General features: G+C 33.7%; 1 protein-coding gene across 1 annotated transcript; it reads right to left on the reverse strand.

Moving 5' to 3' along the window:
- Positions 1-13,827: 13,827 nt before the first annotated feature.
- On the reverse strand, positions 13,828-14,247 carry LOC120084074. The gene has a single exon (XM_039039976.1). It carries the CDS (start codon positions 14,245-14,247, stop codon positions 13,828-13,830), a length of 420 nt encoding a protein of 139 aa, XP_038895904.1.
- Positions 14,248-17,244: the final 2,997 nt, after the last annotated feature.

The raw sequence follows: 17,244 nt of genomic DNA on the forward strand, positions 1-17,244 counted from the left end.
ATGTTTGAATCCAATTACACAATCATTTAATTAATTAATTCCAATAAAAAAATCAAGAAGAAAAATCTTTAAGTGTTTGAGAATCTAAGGCCACACGGTTGAGTTGTAAGAATTGGTGAATTCCAAGTTTGGGGGAAAAGAATCAGAAGTTGGAATTTTAAGGTAAGGTAGTTGAGATGTTTAAAAATAAGTTCTTAGAAGGAAGTTTCATGAGATTGTACCTGGAATCTAAGTTATTCAAGCTAAAAGTGAAAATCTGAAATTTTGATTGGATGAACAAGCAGGCAGTTGCAATCCAGGCATAACCAAGCAAGATACCAACAAACATTAAGTATGGACAAGCCATTGTTGCATAGCGAAGCCACACATTTTGACACATAAGGGGTATCTTGTGTGAGCTGCCATACACACTATTTGGTCGCAAGGTAAAAATTTGGTTAAATGTGGTTATGCGTTAAATACAATATACTAAGGATATATCACATAGTAAAGGAAGGAAACAATGGTTTGAACTAGGGTTCAAGTTCAACATGCATTATTTTGAATAATAAAATAAGCTTGAGAGAAAGCTAAGGTATTAACCAAATACTTTTATTATTCTTACAGGGTAGACGCATATAGGGGAAGCCTACAATCCTTTAAGGAAGTAACCCAAAGTATTGCGAGTGACTAGTTTCAAAATATTTTCTAAGTGTTTTATTTATGAATGTTCAATGCATAGTTGCCCTTACTTCAATATTCAATGCATGCTTTTAGTAATGGAAATTGAGTTTAACACATGATTGATGTTTCTAAAGACAGATTTTATATGAAATCTCCATGCATTTTACTTGAGTTTTCATGCCATGACTTAATATTTAAATGAGTTATCCATCGATTCCTGTAAGTTTGAAAGCATTTTATTTAATGATGTTAACATGATTGACGATATGAAAACCTACTCCTAAGATTTGGTACCGAAGGTATGGTAAGGTACCCAGTTATATGATGATCCTTGTTGTCGAAGGTGTAGTAAGGTAAGTAGGATCCTATTCAGCTCTATGTGCACATAAGACTTATATTATTGACGTTCATAAGATCGAGCAAAAGGGCTATCTCTCAACTAAGGTTAGTAGGGATTGAGCAAAAGGGCTCTCCCGCATGTTAAGGCAAGGGAGTCGGGGAATTCTATAGGATTTGTTGATGAGTTTTAAACCAGGGCTTTCATGTTATATTTTCTTTATTTTCTAATTGTTATTTTTGAACCCGGGTATGTTAATGAGACTGTTTCATGAAGGAACTCTTTTATGTTAACTTTGTTCGGATTTGGTAGAGGGAAAAAGGAAGGGAGGTCATATACAACAATCAAGCAAGTGGGAGATAGGCTCGTCTATCGTATAGAAAAAAATGCTCGATCCTTTAGGTGAAGTATACGATCATGTAGGAAAAGGTAAGCGATCGTTTAAACAATATCATATAGGAAAAGCTAAGCAATCATCTATACGATCGTTTAGTAAATATCGGGCATTAAACGATTGCTTAGGAAAAGGTAAACGATCATTTAGTAAATAGCATGCACGGGTGTAATAGTTAAACGATCGTCCAAGCACTGTCGTATAGGCACAGGTTTTGCTAGGCGATGACACTCTTCAACACAATGTTTGCGCATGTAATGCTTAACACACCGTAAGCTATTTAAGCGTCTCAAAGTGATTTTTCAACTTACTCATCCATTATGAAAATAGAAGAGACGTCGTCCTATTACCCCTTTAACCGTCCAATTAATAGACAATGAATATCATCACATCATATTCATAACCTATGAATTAATATCATATATTAATCATAGTATTTTTTCTCTACTAGATATAAATCATATTTATATCCAATTTCCTCCAAATTAATGTATCTCATACATAAAATAAATTATATCATATATAATTAACTAGTTCAATTATATCATATATAATCGAACTTCCTCTTGTCAATTTGAACATTTCAAACTGACTCAAAAACTTATTCTTAACTTGTATCCAAGCTACCAAGTGGACCTTATTGACCTATAGCTTGAAGCTCCAATGGTACGTGAATAGCTGACTAAACTCTTTGGCCACGATATCCACCATCCGTTAACTACCAGACATTCCATTAAAGACCGATAGTTGAACTCGTCTTACCATAAATATATTTCTATGTCCATTGGATATAACTAATAATTAGTACGATGACCCTTCACAGATGCTCGTAAGTACAACTGGCCAATTTACTGTTTTGTCCCTGTAGTTAATCTTACTCCTTAAGTACCACTGTCCCTCTTATGAACAATACAACATAGTCTTACTATGTGTGAACATCTCTTGGGCCATGAGAAGGTGTGTGACGCCACATCATTTAAGCCTCGGGATCAGTCCTTAAGAGAGCAATCTATCTACTTACCCCAGTTTCGGGGAAGGAGTGAACTCCATCTTGTGAAGCTGAGTTCCCAGCTCCCAAATCAGATGAATCCTCAAAGTGGTAGGTTTGAGTCAGCGCTCTGGCACTCGCACCCATGCAAATCAAAGAACCGCCCTCAATGGCAGAAGTTCCCAACTCACTCAGGATTGAGGTCATGTTACCTATGGTCATCCTAGTGAAGTGAAGTCTCAGTCATGAACGGAGTTATATGACGAGACATTAACACTTCGAGGTCAGGTCTTATACAAACTCTTTGTATAAGATGCCCCCGCTCGCATGTCCGCTACACGAATGATTAGGATCAGATCATTTGTGAAAAGCCACAATACTTGTAATTATTCCACAAAGAGAGCCGCGTCCGTAGTGTTACCAGGATAAAATTTTCCTCCTATATCCATATACTACAGACCATTTTAGTTGTCACTTAAAACATGATCCACTTGTATGTCACTACATACATGCTTAAGTTACATAAAGACAACCAGGGATATTAAGTTTATTGGTTTGTGGTAAAATAAACACATCTAAGAATGCAAAGTCAAGAAGTGAAGTAAATATCGTATATATTATATATCACAAGCGTTCGTACAAAGTTGTTTACAAACTACAGCACACGAGACTTTAGGGCATAAAACCTACTCTAACACGGCCTTTTCGCTTGTTTCTTCGATTTACAGCTTAAATCTTACTCTAATGACTCCAAATAAGTTACAGACTCTTGGGAACACATTAAGGCTCATCAAGCAAGAGCCAATTACAAATTTGAATGGAAAATCAAAGTGAAATTAAAGCCAAAACTGAAAGAACCATATCAGTACAGCTGTTTCATATTTCTCATATAAAACACCCACCAAATCAAAATTAAACCGAATTGAATGCTTATTGATGCTCTGATACCAGTTGTTGGAAGGTACCAATGTGCAGCGGAAGAAACCAGGATCTATAAACACCCTAATTCATTAAATTTGGCAGAAAAGAAAACATGCTTCAACAGAAAAAAATGGGTTTCATGACATACCTTTGAAGAACTTCCTCTAAGCTTCGATTTAGCTGCAAATCTCCATAGGATCTTGTTGTAGACCACTCCAAGATCCTCCCTCTATTCTCTTTGAGCTCAAGATTGAGTAGTGGGACTCAAAATAAGCTGGAATTAAGGAAATTTGGAGAAGCTCACAGCAGCAACCATGTAGAAGAATATCCTTCTTCTCTCAACTTTTTCTCAGAATTTTGTTCGGTTGCTCACCTCCAAAAACACTCCAAAATCTTCTATATATTGCAGAAATTCATGCAAAGAAGCTTGTTGCATGAGATACACCACAAGCTTGGAGTTAATGAAGAGTTAAAGTGGGTTGTTGGTGAGCTAGTTCATGAAGTAAATAGAAAATCAATTTTTCCAACTTTGTGTTTTTCTTTCTTTTTCGATTTTATCAAAATTGATTTCAAAAATAAATTTTATTTAATAAAACTGAAAATATTATTAATTTTAAAAAATTAATTTCATAAATTATTTTCCTTTAATAAAATTAATAAATAATTATTTAAACAATTTAAATAATTCTAATTAATTTAATATCAAATATTAAATTAATTTTTAACACGATTCCATCTTCAAATATTTAAATCATCTTCAAATATTATTTCTCCAAATTTATTTAATTCTAATTTGAACACTTCAAATTAATTTATCACGCTATTCTAGAGCTTATCCATTTACGAGCTAATAGGGGGACCTCGCGAACCTACAGATCATGAGCTCCAACGATCCGAGATTAATCGACTAAACTCATTAGACCGATCTAACTCCCATTCGTTAACTAATGGGTGATTCCACTAAAGCCCATAGCTGGACTCCCCTCACTGTAGATATATTATGTCCACTCGATATAACCATGATTTGTAAGTTTAACCCTTCACAGGTTGCTCGTAATAACAGCTGGGTCGAATCTCTGTTTTACCTCCAAAATTACCTTTTGTTTCTTAAGTTCCACTGATCCCCTAATCAACAATTGATTTGTGATTCAATCAACAAATCGAATCCCTCTCAGGCCAATGAGAGGGTGAGGCCTCTTGTTCAAGACCCAAAATCAGCACTTAAAGGGAACAACCTCTCTATTAACTCTAATCGGGTAGGAGTAAATTGGTCTACTCTCACCCTATGTTCCTAGCTATTCATCCAGTCTTATCCCAAAAATGGTAAGCTTATTGAGTAGAGGCAATTGGTCTACTCTCACTATTTGCAGATCAAAGGATAATCCCGAACAAATAGGAGTTCATAATTAGCTTAGGATTAAGGTTAAGTTACCTAGATCATCGCTTTGAAATAGTCAGTCTTAAACAATAAACAACATTATAAAGTAAGAGTGATAGGTTTCGTGGTCTGATCTTGCACAAAACTCATTTGCACAGGACGCCCCCACTCCTCATGTCTCAACATGCATGAATTAGGATCATTTCATATGTAGCACTTTACAACTGTTTGTAACAACTACAGAGTAGGCCGCATCCAATAGTGTTACCAGAATAAGATACCCAACTTTATTCATATACTATAGATCATTTTGACTATTTACTTGAACCTGATCTACTTGTATGTCTCCATATAAAGTTCAGGTACTCATATAATAGTCAAGAGACTTAGGTTTATTGGATTTCTAAAAAACAATATATTCAATAAGTTCTAATGTTGAATTCTCATAATAAGTTCTAATATTTACAAAACCATGAGTTTTAGGATATAAAACCCAACAAACTCCCAATTGGACTAAAATTCCAGTTGTAACTTATATATCTGATATATAAGACCGAGTTTCTGAGTTTTATAGAGAAATACAATAAACTAGGGCATCCTATACCCATCTTTTACCATTTGGTATCTCATACCTGATATTTCTCCCACTTGCCCTAGGTTATTAACCTCCGGTATTTCTAGTCTTACTAGATGATTCTTAAACACTTTAGCCGAGAGAATCATTGTAAACATATTAGTATACAAATAGGTTTCTTCTGGAAAATTTGTCTATTTCTTAATAATGGCTAGGAAACACATTTTCCTCCCACTACATTGAGGTTCTCTTAGCTCTTTGATTAAGATGGTCTGACTTACCTCAACAACTCTTGTTAACAGTCAGAACTAGAAATCTTAAATTCATTATACTTTGATCTAGCCATTTGCAAATGGATTTTAACAATTTGATTTCTCAACAGAAGGTTTTAGAACAAACATAATTTTTTTAGAATGAATATTTTATTTAACAAAAATATAAACAATTTGTTCTTTACAAGATTTAACAGTTAAAAACAAGTAGTAACTTCTCCCACTAGATGAGCTGAGCAAATGGTCCCAGGGACAAGTTAGCCTGGCTACCTTTCTCTGGTCTCTTCTCGACAAGATATTGAGGGCAGTGTCTTCTCTAGTGCCCTTCATCATTGCAGTGGAAACATTTCTCTTTGCAGCGCTATCTTTTCCTTTCAATCCAGTAGGCTTTTTTTTTCCCCTTTCCCTTTGCCTTTCTTCACAAGAATACTCTTACTCTTTGAAGAGGAAGCAACTTCAGGCTTGGAGGACATTCCTCTCTTCTCAGCAGAAGTAACATTTGCTTCTGACACCAATCCCTTTGTACTCAACATTGTCTGGTAAGCCTGTAGCTCATTCAGTAGAGTTGTCAAGTTGTATTCGATTTTATTCATCAAGGCATTGGTACAAAATTGCAGAAAACTCTTCGGAAGAGATTCTAGTGAAGTGAAGTCTCAGTCATGAATGGAGTTATATGATGAGATGTTAACACTTCGAGGTCAGGTCTTATACAAACTCTTTGTATAGGATGCCCCTGCTCGCATGTCCCCTACACGAAGGATCAGGATCAGACCATCTGTGACAAGCCACAACATTAGTAACTATTCCACAAAATGGGTCGCGTCCGTAGTGTTACCAGGATAAAGTTTCCCTCCTATATCCATATACTACAGACCATTTTGGTTGTTACTTAAGACATGATCCACTTGTATGTCACTACATACATGCTTAAGTTACATAAAGACAACCAGGGATATTAAGTTTATTGGTTTGTGGTAAAATAAAAAAATCTAAAAGTGCAAAGTCAAGAAGTGAAGTAAATATCATATATATTATAGATCACAAGCATTCGTACAAAGTTGTTTACAAACTACAGGACACAAAACTTTAGGGCACAAACCCCAACACTTTATTATGAAGTTATTTATACTATGAGTTATGGAAGCATGTTTTCTTAAAAGAAGTTACTCACTGAGTTTTCTAACTCACTCTTTTTAATATTTTCCTCTACAGGTAGCAATCGACGTCCCGAGGCCTAGCATTTCTGCTAGTCAGTCACTTCTCAGACCCTCAGAAAATTGAAGCTTAGGTGGCTCATCATGTTTTATTAATCTAGTCTTTATGCTCATGTAATGGGGAACAGGGTAGACTTGTGTTGAACAATGATTGTAATAGACTTGGTTTGCTGGAACTGTTATGCATGTTGAAGTAGATATTTTGGTTAATAGTAATCTATATGCTTTAAACTGTTGTTGAGATTGTGTGCTAAAGTGAATTATGAACTACTAAATAGGTGTGAAGAACATGAGTTTAAAGGAGTATGTTGGGCAGTAATTATCATCAGAGGGTTGACAATTGCTATCTTTGAAGGAGCCATGAGTTCCACTATGGAAGCGGGATCATTCCTATTATTCAGATTTCATAGAAATTAAATTTATGGGACAAAATTTATGTATTTTAATAAAAGTTATAACATGCTTTAAAAAGGGAATTAGAGAAGAGAAAACAAATTACTCTTGAAGAACAAGATCTTCACGAAATCCCTTGAACTGATCACGAACTCTCCTCGTACTGGAATCCCAAATAGACAAAATAAATGGCCAACAGCACAATAGAACCTCATGTATTCTTCGTAAGGGTTGAGAATTAGTAGGAGTGTGTGAGCTCTACAATATTTTGGGAAGATGAAGAGAAGATTTTTTAGAGGAAATTTTTTTACAGAAGAATACTTCTTCAAAATCACACAGACATTCTGTGATCACTCTTCTGTGAAGAAAGTGAAGAAGATGATGAAACCACCCCCACTACCACATACTACCATCAGAGAGAAAAAATGGGAGGGAATTACAACTCCCTCCCAAATTAATTTTTTAAAAATTTTTTTTATAGAATAAAAATAATTTAACTGTATGTGTATATATACACATATGATAACCATCTTATCATATAGTATATAATAAACTATATGTTATATCAAATATAACAAATAACATATAGTTTTAATATTGTATCAAATACAATATAACCTATAGTTTTAATTTCTCTCAATAATACATAGTACTTAATATAAATCAAATTTGAAGGAACTCGTGTGAGGAGAACCTTGAGCGGAAGCGGATCAACCAAATTCTATAAAATATTGAATACTATGTTTACAGTAAACATACAAAAGATATGCATTTAAATTAAATTACAACATGCTATTTCTAGAAAATAGTTCAAGAATTTCATCTCTGAAGAACCTTTCTTCATGTTTCCTCCCTCAAACGGAATTAGAAACTTCTTGAAGACCTTCTTCAAGATTTTCTTGAATCAAAACCCGGATACAACCACAAAAGAATTATCGGTATTCTCAGGATGAGAACCCAGGAGTGGTGGACTCTGACTATTTTAGTTAGAGGGAAAGGTTTAAATGTGTGGAGGGAGAAGATTGAGAGCTTTCTCACACTAAACTCAAAAGACAGAACACTTTTGTAACTTTTTCAATCGTCCAACAACATTAACAACAACAAGAAGAAAACCTTTCTCTTTTTCTACATGGCCCAAAAATAACCACCACTCACTAATGTGGGTGGAGAGAAAAGATGGGAAGGAAGTTGTAACTCCCTTCCTCATTATTCAAATAGTAATAATATAATATAAATAAATATGATAACTAATTTATGATATTATATTTATATTAAATTATATGTTATATCAAATATAACATATAACATATAACCTATAGTTTTAATATTGTATCACATACAATATAAACTATAGTTCTTTTCTCTATTTTTTGGCATTTAATATAAATCTCATTATATTAAATTTAATAACTATTAATCACATTCATAGAAAATATATTTGAATCTAATTCATATATTTATTTTCTCCCATTAAGTTATAATGTATCAAATACATTATGACAATTATATCATATATAATTGAAACAATTTATATAATTAAATCCCTATATTAATTTTAACAATTCAAATTAATCAAAAAATTGATTCCCAACTAAATCCTTTTGAGCTACCAATGGGACCTCATGGACTTATAGCTTGAAGCTTCAACGGTACATGAATAATTAATTAAACTCTTTAATCACATTATTCACCATCTGTTAACTGTCGGACACTCCATTAAAGACTGACAGCTGCACTCTTTGCACTACAGATATATTTCTGTGTCTATTGGATATAACCAATCAATAGTACGATGACCCTTCACAAATTACTCGTAAGTACAACTGGGTCAAATTACCATTTTTCTTCTATAGTTACATCTAACTCCTTAAGTATCACTGATCCCTCTAATGAATAATATATCATAGTCCTACTATGACTAAACTCTTCTCGGGCTAGGAGAGGGTATACCACCACATTATTGAAGACCCAGAATCAGTCCTTAAGGTAGCAATTTATCTACTTACCCCTACTTTGGGGAAGGAGTAAATTCCATCTTGTGTAGTTATGTTTCCAACTCCCCAATTAGACGAATCCCCAAAATGGTAGGCTTGTTGAGTCGACGATTTGACCACTCTGACCCATACAATCAAAGGACAGCCCTCATAAGTAGGAGTTCACAACTCACTCAAGATTCAGGTCATGTTACCTATGGTCATTCTGGTGAAATGTAAGTCTCTATTATGAACGGTGTTATATAATGAGACTAAACATTTCGTGGTCTGGTCTTATACAAACTCCTTTGTATAGAATATCCCTGATTGCATGTCTAATACATGAATGATTAGGATCAGATCATTTGTAGCACTTTACAACAATTGTAACATCTACAAAGCGGGCTATACTCATAGTGTCACTAGGATAAGGTACCCAGCCTTATCCATCTACTACAGACCATTTAGGTTATCACTTAAACATGATCCACCCGTATGTCTCCACATATATATTTAAGTTACAATGATAACCTTGGATATTAGTTTATTGGTTTGTGGTTAATTCAACTAAAATCTCACATATTTTATAGACAAAGTGAATAACATATCATATGTTTTATTAGTCACATAATGAGTTTGTTCATACAATGTTTACAAACTATAAAACCCTACGAGATTTAGGGCATCAACCCCAAAAAAATTCATATTAAATTTAATTATATGAATCCAATCCATATAGTTAGTATTTGAATCATATTCAAATATTTAATTCATTTCAAAATAAATTTTACATTATAATGTATCAAATACATTATAATAATTATATGACATATAATTAATTCCTTCAATTAATTTGAATAATTCAAATAATCCAAAATTAATTCTCAATAATCCCTGTAGAACTACAGAGGGGACGTTATAAACCTGTAGATTAAAGCTCCAATGGTACTTGAATAATTAATTAAACTTCTTTAATTAAGTTACTCAACATCCATTAACTGTCGATCATTCCATTAAATACCGATAGTTGCACTTTTTGCACTACAAATATATTTCTGTATCCATTTGATATAACTAGTCAACAGTGCCATGATCCTTAAATGTAAGTACAACTGGGCCAAAATTATCATTTTGCCCCTATAGTTACATCTAACTTCTTAAGTACCACTGATCTCTTTAATGAACAATAATTTATAGTCCAACTATGACCAAACCCCTCTCGAGCCAAGAGAGGGTATGGCACCAAATTTTTCAAGCCCCGGAATCAATCCTTAAGGGAGCAATTTATCTACTTGTCCCGACATTAGGGAAGAAGTTAATTCCTTCTTATGAAGTTGTGTTCCCAGCTTTCCAATCAAACGAATCCTCAAAATGGTAGGCTTGTTGAGTTAGCGATCTGACCACTCACACCTATACAAATTAAAGGACCGCCTTCATAGGCAGGAGTTCACAACTCACTCTGGATTTAGGTCATGTTACCTATGGTCATCCTGGTGAAATGTAAGTCTCTATTATGAACGATGTTATATATGAAGGAACTCTCTTAAAAGAGAGAACCAGTGAGCGAAAGCAGATCGTTTCAAACCCATTGTGAAAGAAGAACACAATGACAATCAAACAAGAATAGTTATGCATCATCGAGTAAATTACAGCATGCTTTTAAGTTAAAAACAAAAGGAATCGAGTGACGTACCTTTGAAGAATTATTCTTCAAGTATTCCCTCGATCAATATCAGTTTAGCGTCCAAGAAAACTCGATCAAGTGCACGAACGCAACGAACAAGCAGTGAATAACATAAACTGTTAGATCTTCGAACACAATCGAGTAAGACTCGATCCTTGACCCTTGAATAATAAACTCGACTTTACCAAGAGGCTACCTTGGTATTCTCGGTATGAAAATCCAGGAGATGTAGGCTCTGTGTGGATTTGATAGAGGGAAGGAGGAACTGAACGATCGTTTACACGATCGAGTAAGTGGGAGAATGAGAAAGTCTATCGTATAGACTTGGTACTTGATCATTGGGTAACGAGGAACTATCGTCTAGCAAACTCGATGTCTCGATGCTTGATCGTCCACTCTCTCAAAGGCTATAGTATAGTTATTTTCTTTTACTCGATTGGAATTCGTTCAATTATGTTGCATCTCTGAAAAAATGAAACGATTTTTCCTTTTATCCATCAGTTATTAAAACTGATAAAAACCATTCACTCAATCGGTTAATAGAGAAAAATAACCAACCACAATTATCTTATAATTGTTTTATTATAAATAAATATAATAACTAAATTTTCATATTATATTTATAATATATAATTTTAATATCATACATATGTAATATTTAAACCATAGGTCTTTTTCTCTTTTGTGACATTTAATATAAATCATATTTATATTAATTCCTCAAATAAAAAATGTATCAAATACATCAAATCAATTATATCATATATAATTGAACTAATTTAGTTATATCATATATAATCAAATTCATTTTTGTTAATTTGAACATTTCAAACTAACCCAAAAACCAATTCTTAACATGAATCTATTGAGCTATCAAAGGGGCCTTATGGACCTGTAGCTTGAAGCTTCAATGGTACGTGCATAACTAACTAAACTCTTTAATCACGATATCCACCATCTGTTAGCTGTCGGACATTCAACTAAAGACCGACAGCTGCACTCTTCGCACTACAGATATATTTCTGTGTTCATTGCATATAACCAATCAACAGTACAATGACCCTTCACAAATCACTCGTAAGTACGGCTGGGCCAATTTATTGTTTTGCCCCTATAGTTACATCTAACTTCTTAAATATCACCGATTCCTCTAATGAACAATACATCATAGTCCTACTATGAGTAAACACTTCTCGGACCAAGAGAAGGTGTGGTGCTACATTGTTCAAGCCCCGGAATCAATCCTTAAGGGGGTAATTTATCTACTTACCCCTGCTTCAGGGAAAGAGTGAATTTCTTCTTGTGTAGCTGAGTTCCCAGCTCCCCAATCAGACGGATCCCCAAAGTAATAGGTTTGAGTCGGCGATCTGGCCACTCACACCCATGCAAATCAAAGGACCACCCTCATAGATAGGAGTTCCCAACTCACTCATGATTAAGGTCATGTTACCTATGGTCATCTTAGTGAAATGAAAGTCTCTGTCAAGAACGACGTTATACAACAAGACTAAACATTTCGTTGTCTGGTCCTATACAAACTCCTTTGTATAGAGCATCTCCGCTCGTATGTCTAATATATGAATGGTCAGGATCAAACCATTTGTAGCACTTTACAACAATTGTAACATCTACAAAGCGGACCACACTCGTAGTATCACCAGGATAAGGTTTCCCTCCTTTATCCATATACTACAGACCATTTAGGTTATCACTTAAAGCACGATCCACTTTTATGTTTCCACATGCATGCTTAAGTTACAAAGATAACCAGGGATCTTAGTTTATTGGTTTGTGGTTAATGCAACTAAAATATCTCATATTTCACAAATAGTAGTGAATAAAATATCTCATATTATTACATCACAAATGTTTGTTCAATCATGTGTTTACAAACTATAGGACCCTAGAGATTTAGGGCATCAACCCCAACAATATAATGATACAAACATTTCACGGTTTGACCTTATACAAACTCCTTTGTATAGAATATCTCCACTCACAAGTCTCCATATGAGTGATCAGGATCAGATCATTTGTAGCACTTTAAAATAATTGTAACATCTGCAAAGCGGGCCATACTCATAGTGTCACCAGGATAAGGTGTCCAGCTTTATCCATCTACTACAGATCGTATAGGTTAAACATGATCCACCCATATGTCTTTACATACATCTTTAAGTTACAAGATAACTTTGGATGTTAGTTTATTGGTTTGTGGTAACTAATTTTAAAATAAAACATCACATATTTTATTAAATAAATAAAATGTTTGTACAATACAATTACAAACTATATAACCCTATGAGATTTAGGGCATCAACCCCAACGCAAGACTCATAAGGCAACCTTGGATGTTAGTTTATTGGATTTAGGATTATTTAGATAAAATAGGCAACAATACTTGATTTAACATCTATAACTCTTTATTGATGACGGTCAATTAATAACATTTACTATCTACGAGTTTCAGAGCATAAAACCTAAAAAATTAACTTCAATTCTCCCACTACACAAGCTGAGACGACTTCTCCCGTTCCGACCTTGAAAGTCATTTCACCCTTTGTCGGCTATTTCCAGAAACCAGTTTCTTGAAAGAAAGTACAAATATGGTTAGCGGTGCCCGAACCTAATATCCATGTCAAGTGAGAATTCTCCACTAAACATGTCTCAATTACTAGTAAATCAAATTTACCTTATTTGGACTTTTCAGCCTTCTTCTCAGCAAGGTATTTTGGGCAGTTTCTTTTCCAATGTCCATATTCGTTGCAATGATAAATTTACCTTTTGTGACCTTCCCCTTGCATTTCTTTACATGAGTCTTCTTTTTCCCTTTTTTCCTTTTTTTCTCATTTGGATACTTTTATCTTTTGAAGTTGAGGTTCCAGACTCTGTTCAAGAGGATGACCTTTTCTGGAATTTACCAAGGCTACAACATTTGCTTCCCCTTCATGTCCCTTGTTTTTCATCAGAGATTGGTAAGTTCAGAGCTCGTATAGAAGAGTAATTAGGTTATATTCAATTTTATTCATCACTGAATTAGTTCTGTAGAAAAATCTTCTGAAGAGATTCCATGATGAAACTGACTTGGCTCTTCTCGTCTATGACAATCCCATTTGCTTGTGCCACATTAATGTCGACCATCATATCCAAGACATGTTCTCTAATAGAGACCCATTCTTTCATGTGGCAGTTATAAATGTATTTGAGAGTTTCATGCCTTATAGATTTGGACAGTTGTTCGAACATCGCTTGCAATGACTCCATGATCTCCTTGGCAGTGACCATATTCTCCTGCTTTTTAGTCAAAACATCTAAAATGCTTGCTAAAATGTAGGCTTGGTCTTTTTCGTTAGCCTTAACCCACTTATCATACGCATCCCGTACATTTCGGTTTGTTGTCAAGCTAGAAACTAAAGGACATTTCTTTGTTAAAACGAACCTCAAATCATCTATCATTAGTATTGTATTAATGTTGGATTTCCAAGTCGAATAATTGTCACTATTAAATTTCTCGAAAGCAAGTAGCTGAATGATAGAGTTTGACAAGCTAAAAAATCAACAAATTATATTAGTAAATTACTTTAAACTCAATCAAGTTGTAGCAAAAGTAATAATGTACCCATATTTCATTATTAAATACAACAATACTTTAATGGGTCAGAATAGGTGCTACCGAGGCGTAGTTAAATTCTTCTTCACTAAAACAAGATATTCTTGACTAAATACTAATATCAATATAACTTTTTATTCCTATAGTCATTTAGTTACCGTTTTCGATCAAAAACTTACTAACACTTAGTAACTCTTGTAAGTATGACCCTCCATTTTTAGATTTCAAAGAACGACATCAACAAGCTCTTGAACTAGAAGACAATGCTAAAGACAAAACTAAGAAACCCTAATCATTTTTTTAAGTTTGCGGTGTTTCGGTCCCTATGTTACAATACTCCAAATGGGTGGTCACCTAAAAATGACATGTAGGTGGAACGTAGGAATCTCACGGTGCAACCTAATGGAAGAGACCTAGGGTATGTTAACACATTTTCTTCACCCACTTACCATGTACTACTTCCCCTATTCACCTTCTTATTGACCCATGCAAATAATTTTCGAATGGAGCAGTCACGGTAAAAGAAACACGAAGCCGAGCGTGGACCTCACAGTGTGAACTCTTAGGGATGTGAGAGCTAGAAACAATATATCATATTATATTATTAATCTCTCACTAAAGTATTCTATATATTTGGGTAAATCTCTACATAGGTATAATCCAGCTTAAAACATTCTAAGTCTAGGTGTTTATCCAATATAATATTTAAATTTGGATTTAATCTATGATATTTAAGTGATAAACCAATTTATTACCTCACACCGCTCACACATGCTCATAAAACTGGGTTAACAACACTCAAGAATTGGCTAAAATCCCCAGGTAGCAAGTGTTTCGTAAACCGTCAACTTAAGTGAAGGAATGATATATCATGCAACGGAAAACTACAGAATCAATAAGCACTTAAACTACATTTAATTTGAGTTTTAAGCATGATGTTCATATGATATTCGTAAGAGGGTTTAAAACATATATTACCTTTGAAGATTTCTCCACGAATTCAGCTGAAATCCACCAAGATAGAGCTTGAAACACCGAGAGGACTACCACCGAGGTCTTCTCTATTATGCTCAAGCTGGAACCTGTGGTAAAAACACTAAATCAAGTTGAATTGATGAAGAACAAGTGTAGGGTTTTCAGGTTATCACTTAAGAAAGTATAACTCAGAATTGCTTAATGTTTTTCATGTATGGAGCTTCTATATATAGGAAGAATTCATGCAAATGTATAGGGTTGCATGAAGAAAAGCTCCAACTTGAAGATCATTAAAACTAGAAATGGAATTTGGTGACTCTCCAACAAATATGGTTAATGGATTTTTCCCCAAAAATGGAAAAATCCACTAACTAATTTTAAAAAATCATTACTATTTTAATTTTTTATTTTAAATTAGTTTTATAAAATTAATTCAAAATAATTAATTAGATAAAAATAATTTTTAATTAAAAATAATTTTAATTTAATATCAAATTAAAAATAATTTTAATTTAATATCTAAATATTAAATTAATACAATATCACCAATAAACCAATTATTTAAATCATATTTTAAATATTAATTGATTTTTCAATTTCGTTTAATTTCAATTAAATTAAATATTTATGATTGTATCATATACAATCAATCGAAAACCCTAAAAAATTGAATTTGAAAATTTATAACCCTAATTTCATATATCAATACTCAATTTGTTATTCCAATTCAATGAGCTAGTAGAGGGACCTAATGGACCTACAGATCATGAGCTCCACAGATGTATAATTAATTCGTTAAAACTCTTTAATCGAATTAATTACTAATCGTTAACTATTAAGACACACCACTATAGCTTGATAGTTGCACTCTTCTCACTATAGATATATTTCTGTCCATTTAAACCATAATCAGTAAGTCGATCCTTCACAGATCGTTTGTAATTACAGTTGGGTCAAAATTATCGTTTCACCCTGTAAGTACATCTCGTTCCTTAAGTTTCTACTGACCTTTTAATGAACAATTCAATTCATATTACTACTTATGAATCATGTCCTTCTCTATCATGAGAAGGTGAGGCCCCGATTGTTCTAGACCTGGAATCAATACTTAAGAGAACAACCTATCTGCTAACCCTAAAATGGGTAGGAGTGAATTCCATCTTGCAGGGCTATGTCCCCAGTTATTCATCTGGTCTTATCCCCAAAATGGAAGGCTTATTGAGCAATGTTGTTGGACTACTCTCACTCATGTAGATCTTTAGGATAATCCCAAATAAATAGAAGTTCATAGCTAGCTCGGGATTAAGATCGATTTATCCTAGGTTACTTAAGTATGAAATAGTCAGTTTTAACAGTAAACAGTCGTTATATAGAAAAGTGACCATTTCGTGGTCTAGTCTATATGCAAACTCATTGTATATGATGCCCTCACTCACATGTCTCTACACAAATGATCTGTGGATCACATCATTTGTATTACCTATACAAAATAGGCCGCATCGGATAGTGTTACCAGGATGGGATACCCAATTTCACCCATATACTTATAAACCATGTAGGCTATATACTATTATCTTAATCCTGTTTATGTCACCGGATAAAGTTAAAGTATTCATACTATAGCCATGGATATGTTTATTGGATTTTCATAATAGAATGCAAAATCAACAACTTTATTGAATAAAATACTCAATAATATTTTTTTGATGAATAGAATGTTTAACACAAAATTTACGAACTGCGAGTTCTAAGACATTCCTAACAATCTCCCACNCAATATCACCAATAAATCAATTTTATATGTAAATCATAATTTAAATATTAATTTATTTTTCAATTTTCGTTTAATTTTAATTAAATTAAATTAA

The sequence above is a fragment of the Benincasa hispida genome, chromosome 8 (assembly GCF_009727055.1).
Source record: "Benincasa hispida cultivar B227 chromosome 8, ASM972705v1, whole genome shotgun sequence".
In the NCBI taxonomy this organism is placed as follows: Eukaryota; Viridiplantae; Streptophyta; class Magnoliopsida; order Cucurbitales; family Cucurbitaceae; genus Benincasa; species Benincasa hispida.

What these genes read in the sequence shown, in the direction of transcription:
- LOC120084074 (XM_039039976.1), bottom strand. Translation starts at nt 14,247, where the DNA reads ATGATAGATGATTTGAGGTTCGTTTTAACAAAGAAATGTCCTTTAGTT.